Raw genomic sequence first — 6,275 nt, 5'->3', positions numbered from 1 at the left:
AATTTGTATTTTGGGTACAATAAGAGAGTTTCAGATGGAATGCTGTTTTGTTTTGTTTAAATTTCACCAACTTGCTGATGCCCACGGTTGTGAGTGCGGCTTCTTGCTGTACATGGGTGGATGGTTGTAAATCACATCACAGATGCCAAAAACCTCTCAAACCAAGCCCCCTTGCCGGTGATGCTGTGCGCAACCTCGTGACGGAGTCAAGCATATTCAAAACACCCCCTCACCTCCCGTGTCAAACTCAAATGTCAGCCTATTTCATGTGTCACTTTTGGAGCAGTTGCCATCCCGACGAGCCATGGAGAAGTTCGTGTTTGTGTTATTTTACTTATTTGGTGTTCTGGTGTGTTTGGGCACCGGTCAGCACCATCTGCGTGCACGTGTTGGACCGTGGACACACCGGATTCAGTGGGAGAATAACGGTCAGGTGTACAGTTTACTGAGCACTGGGACTCAGTATCGTTTACCAGCACAGACACGGAGACGCGCTCAGCTTCTATTGAGAGCAAACAACCAAGTGAACCCTCCGGCTGCGTCCAGTAGACCCACCAGAACCGGATCTTGGGAATTTAACGAACTCAACGGCCATTTTCAACAAAACGAGCGCAGTCAAGTGGATGCGTCGGTCCTTGGTGCTGATACGGATCAGTATATACTCGCCTCGGGACGACCTGGCACACGCAGTCAGTCCCCACCCCGCAGCCAAACCACCACAGAGGCTGTGGGATACTCCGGGTCCCTCCGGTCACAGTCCAGCAGCTCTTCAGCTCTTACCTCCGTCCAAGAGTTCTCCGGCAGCGGAGTCCCACGGGGAGGCCGTAGTGCACTTGGAGATGATACAGGTGTACAACGGGCCAGCGCGTCACAGGCAAGATCGCCGGATTTTACCCACAGCCGAAGCGGCAGAACCAGGTCCCAGAGCACGCATTCAACTGTTCGATCACCTGCCACATCAATATGGGTGACCACGGCAGAGGACGCTGGGAACGCACGTCATATAACCCAGGAGACCACGCTGGGAGACGCTCCCAGTGCGCGCGGTGTGCAAAGAGCGCACACTCTGACCAGAGTCACGCCAGAGTTAATTGTTTCTCCCACAGCACTGTACAGCAACGCTGTAGAATTACAATTTCCACGTAGCGGACCCGATGCCTCACGCACTACAGACGCGACTGACCCACGAGACCCGCACAGTATTCATCACAGGAACTCGGTTTTCTATAACGTTTACCCACCAGACCGCAGGAACAGGCTGAGTGCGCGCCCTCCACCAGGAGCCGGCTACGGGACCAGGTTCTTCCACAACGGTGAGACAGAAGCACCGCGGCAAAGACACCAACGTGTATTAACCCTTGTGTGGTGTTCGTATTTTTGTTACTCAGCCAGTGTTCATGGGTCTGGTGGACCCGCTAGAGTTTTGGCTTTCCAAATTAACACTATCAAACAATTTTATGTTAAATTACTCAACAGATGTTTACTTCATCCCAATTACAAGACATATGAACAGCAAACATGGTTAATTTTTTCCCTTTACCTTTGTTAGATCACATTTATGAATTAATGTGCTTCTCGTTTTTCTTTTATATAAAATGTTATAAATAAATCAGTTATAATCAAGTGGAGTGAGTGGAAAGACACAACACATTTACACGTGAAAAAATAATTAATTGTTTAATTTTTCTTTTGAAAAAAACTGAACACGGGTCTCACAGACCCGAACACCATACAAGGGTTAAAAAGTAGTTATGGAGAGGCACGCATCTTGAAGCTTTAGAGACATTATCACGCCCAATCAATCAAATTGGTTTGGCGCCGAAAGGAGTGCCGAGCCCCACATTTAAATCCCATCTAATGCAGATTTTAATGCATTTTAATGAGAACCGGAGTTAATGCCCCGTTATGACAAAACTAATGTCTCCCGTGCCAGAGCCTCTGAGCAAAGTTAAAATTAAATGCTTGATTGATAGACTTTGAGAGTCATTAGTGATTAGCCAGCAGTGATGGAGAAATTACTTCTGCAGCTTATGACAGTATATCTAAAGTTGTCCATTCATTATTCTTCCCAAGCAGATTCTTATTATGCTGATCTGTATAGATACAGGTTTTGTGACGTCTGCATAGTCAAATCAACACATGCAGCACTTTTCAATAAGGATGCAGTTTATTAGACAGTGTAGAACAGAGCTGTCAAACACAGAGGACAGACTCCATCAACAAAGCTTTATGTTTCATAAGTACAGGACAGTCTGGTCAGTGATCTAAGAGCACTTTTTCTTTTATTTTACACATTTATCATGTAGAAAAATTCAGATATTCTGTTAAAATTGCCCTTTGTTATCTTATATTCAGATATCTGAGGGATTAAATGTGGACATTTATGTGACTCTTGATGAGTAAAATGAGTTTGAAATCCCATTAGTGGAAAGTTGATGCCCCAGTTTTTGCCTTTAGGTTGTTTTAATCGTTTAAGTTTCTGATTTTTTTCCTCTGCAGGTCTTCCAGACTTGGTTCCTGACCCTTACTACATCCAAGCAGCCTCGTACATTCAGAGAGCACAGATGTATGCACTTCGCTGTGCAGCTGAGGAGAACTGTCTTTCCAGGTGCTTTATTGGGCTTTATATGAATCTGTCTGTCAAAAATAATTTAAGTTGTTCTTCACTGACATTTTACAATACAGGTTATTTTTGCTGTGCAGCAGAAACGTGTGACGTCAGGCAGGACAAACACATTTACATCGAGATAATAAAAGATAGGACTTCTTTGAGCCTGCCTCACTGTGTTGGCCCACATCCCATTTGGATGCTACAGCTGAGTGACAGAATGACTGGACGCAAACCTGGCTGCTGCCTGAGATTCTCTCCTCTGATCTGAGCAGCCGCTCTGCCAAATAAAATAAACTCTGAAACGAAAGGCAAAGGATTTCTGAGGTGAATGCAAAAACTGCTGAGGCAAGACCAGAAACCACCTCTGCAGTAAATCATTGCGTCTGCCGCTCGGTGAGCAGGAAATAGAGTAAACTGTGCAGTGAGGCATGTATGTGTGGAGGACAAAGACTTAAAAAGGTGGTGCAAGTCGATTCCGGCTGCGCACTGAGTGCTTAAAACCCTCCGAGTGTCATCTCGGCACACAGTGAAGGTGCTCCAGGTATCTTGGCTCATTTCCTGTTTCCTTTTCCTTCAGCTCTGCATATCACCCGAGTGTGAGTGACCTCGACTATCGAGTTCTGCTGCGCTTCCCACAGCGAGTGAAGAACCAGGGAACAGCAGACTTCCTCCCGGTGAGACCCAGGCATGAGTGGGAGTGGCACAGCTGTCACCAGTGAGTTAGAAACACCATATATGTCCTCAAAGTCACACCCCAGTTCCTGCAGAGTGATGTGTGGACACAGGATTTATAACTAACAGATAAAACATTAAAACATGTCCGAGGGAGAAGTTAATTTTAGGAAACTGTAGTTTGTCAGCCAAAGATGCCTGAGGTGAGCGTTTTAGGAACATCCACTCTGACATCCCACAGAGCCAACAGTTCAGAAACAGCTGAGAGTAGACCAAATCTCTTCATCTGTTTTAATTGGGGTAATTACACGTTTTGTTTTTTGAAAAAGGGAAACATGAGATTTAAGAGAATGTTACGTACTGTAAATACAGCAGAAAGGACGGTTTCCTGAACACATTAGCAGAGAAGATTTCTCTCCTCTTCAGGCATTACCACAGCATGGAAGCATTTAGTAACTACGACCTGCTGGATGTCTCCACTGGACTGAAGGTTGCTGAGGGACACAAAGCCAGTTTCTGTCTAGAGGACACGTCGTGTGATGCAGGAGTACGGCGACGCTTTGCCTGCACTACTCACACACAAGTCAGTTTGCACTTTTGTATCTGTGCAGGATTTTCACTGGTTACGTCTTTCTCGTAAAAACGTAAAGATTTCCGCTTTTAAAGCATCGCAGAAGCAGGTTGTGTAAGTTTGGCGTCTTCTTAGGGTCTCAGTCCTGGATGCTATGACACGTACCACGCCAACATCGACTGCCAGTGGATCGACATCACTGATGTGCCGCCGGGGAACTACATACTCAAGGTGGGTTTGCAGGACGGATTTATATTGTTTATATTATTATTCACATTTCATCTCTAAATGATTGTTGTTTATTTGATTTTCAGGTAACGGTGAACCCCTCTCACCTGGTCGAGGAGTCTGACTTCTCCAACAACGAGGCTCAGTGTGACGTCAGGTACACGGGAAGCTACGTCCAGGCGAGAAACTGCAGGATCGTTGTGTAAGTCGGGTCAAGTATTCTCGATTTTCACGAGTGACTCTGGAGGTAAAAATGTTTAAAGTATTTTTTTCTTTGCTTCACAGGAGCTGACCTGACAGCAGACTGAACATCTCACAGGCAAACATGTACTTAATCTCTTCTTACTGCTCCTAATGAGCAGCTGCTGATACCATCATCTGTTTGCTTCTAAATGAATCTGTATTTATATGATTTATTGTATCCAAAGCCAGGATGGCTCAATTTGACCTTTTACTTATTTATATGAATATTCATTTTAAGTGGATTTTGTGCTGTTGGCTGTTACTGTGAGACTGACTTGGTGCTGACTGTGGGGAAGCAGTGGTGCTCCAGCTTTCCTCCATCACATCTATTAGGATTTTGTCAGAGACCAGCAAATATACCCTGAAGTATACAGCGTGCCGCTGCTCTTATTTAAAAAGTTCAAAAGCTGTCACGTGTGGATTATTTGCAATGCTTTGCTCCAGCAGCAGTTTATAGTTTTATGTATTCTACTGAAACAAGGCTCGACTTTTAAAAGCTTTTTACTTTATGGTAAAACTTATTTAGATTTCTGAAAACAAAGGCAACCCCGACATCTAATTATTGAATTAGTCTAATTACAATTGGGAGCAAATATTTCTCAGCCTGAACTCATCTGGCTGCCCATTAACACCAGTTAACACGAGCTGAGAGGCGGTTCAGTGTCGAGCGGTACATTTCCTAAATGCTTTAGGAATAACACACCTCAGAGAAATACCTGAAACGATCCCACTTTGCTCATTAACGTCATCAAAATAGCAGCGAGAGAACGAGAGCGCTGTGACACCAGTGTGTTTTTGCGTGCTTGTTGTGTTGTGTTATTGCTGGTGAGTGATTGGGAAAACATTTAGTCACCTGGCAGTGGCTCCATGTGAGACGCCTGCGAGTGTCTCGCTCTGTTTACACTTTGTCACCGAATTTAGTCGGGACCAACTGGGACGCTGTCTGGAGGACATAACCAGCGCAAAACACAATTCTTCCTCTTTGCTCCGTGTTTTTATTTATTTTTTTAATGAGGCCTGTTTGCCTCACAGAAGATTGGCAGAAAAACAAGCAGGAGGTATGTCCTGTATTGTACGGGCTTTTTCTTTGGCACTCGTCATTAGGCACAGCAGGACTGTCGTGGGAACCATTCCAAACCAAACATGCCCACTGCAGTAATTTGAACCTCAGCAGAAAACTTCTTGCAGTAAAATGGAAGCTTTTAGCAGCAGTAAGCCTAAATGAAAGAGGATTTTGATGAGATGCATATGCTAACAGGTGCAGAGCGGGGTCGCGGGAGTTTGTTCTAGGATCACATTCACTGAATCATTTGCAGAGTTTGTCTGTGGCAGCATCAAGTCACAGCCTGTCACCAACTTCTCCAGTTCCTCGCACAATAATAGTAAGAGTCTGTCGGTCCTGATGAGGTCACCTCTATTTGTTATGTTTTAAGGACACAGAGGAAATCAAATACACACACTGATGCAAGAGATGGAAAAACTACCAGAGATGACATGGAAAGCATGCTGCCTGCACCGCATCCTGTATAACCGCATCACACTGTGCTGAAACCCATTTCACTCATCCTCTTATCCAAACATGGACTCTGTGCTGAACCTACACCGTCTCTGGCCAGCGAACCATCTGAGTGTGAAAGAGGGTCAGGGCAGAGCCACCTCCTCCAGCGCTCCCAGCTGCTGTGTGCTAAGGGTGGGCCGGTGCACTAAGCCTGCAGGGTGTGGGCAGAGCTGCCGGTCGCTCCGGCTGGAGATGACAAGGAGGAGAGAAATTCCACAGATCCACTGACGGGCAGGAAAACCCGACTGCAAACTGCTGACATCAGCGACGGAGCCTTTCTTACTGTGGGCTGAGTGTCTGTGAGGCCGTGCTCAGACTGTCTGAGACGCCCAGTCAACAAGTGTCCGAGCCAAGAGCCCAGACCCCAGCGACACATGATGGACGTCAATATT

At 45.6% G+C, this 6,275-nt stretch overlaps 1 protein-coding gene across 1 annotated transcript; it reads left to right on the top strand.

The window, feature by feature from the left end:
• Window positions 1-281: 281 nt before the first annotated feature.
• loxl5a (lysyl oxidase-like 5a) lies at window positions 282-4,724 on the top strand. Its single transcript, XM_085448077.1, has 7 exons — window positions 282-1,313; window positions 2,500-2,608; window positions 3,189-3,326; window positions 3,710-3,866; window positions 3,990-4,085; window positions 4,169-4,284; window positions 4,368-4,724. Exons 1-7 carry the CDS (start codon window positions 305-307, stop codon window positions 4,372-4,374), a joined length of 1,632 nt encoding a protein of 543 aa, XP_085304203.1. The 5' UTR covers window positions 282-304; the 3' UTR covers window positions 4,375-4,724.
• Window positions 4,725-6,275: the final 1,551 nt, after the last annotated feature.

The sequence above is a fragment of the Copadichromis virginalis genome, linkage group LG23 (assembly GCF_057382275.1).
Source record: "Copadichromis virginalis isolate Kocher_CV1m ecotype Utaka linkage group LG23, C_Virginalis_male_GT1.1, whole genome shotgun sequence".
In the NCBI taxonomy this organism is placed as follows: domain Eukaryota; kingdom Metazoa; phylum Chordata; class Actinopteri; order Cichliformes; family Cichlidae; genus Copadichromis; species Copadichromis virginalis.
This window is presented reverse-complemented; position numbering and strand designations above follow the sequence as displayed.

Excerpts from the sequence above, each read along its gene's own strand:
- loxl5a (XM_085448077.1), top strand. The coding sequence starts at position 305 with ATGGAGAAGTTCGTGTTTGTGTTATTTTACTTATTTGGTGTTCTGGTG. Across the intron at positions 3,327-3,709 it reads GAGTGGCACAGCTGTCACCA|GCATTACCACAGCATGGAAG; the intron begins GTGAGTTAGAAA and ends TCTCCTCTTCAG. Across the intron at positions 4,086-4,168 it reads CGGGGAACTACATACTCAAG|GTAACGGTGAACCCCTCTCA; the intron begins GTGGGTTTGCAG and ends TTTGATTTTCAG.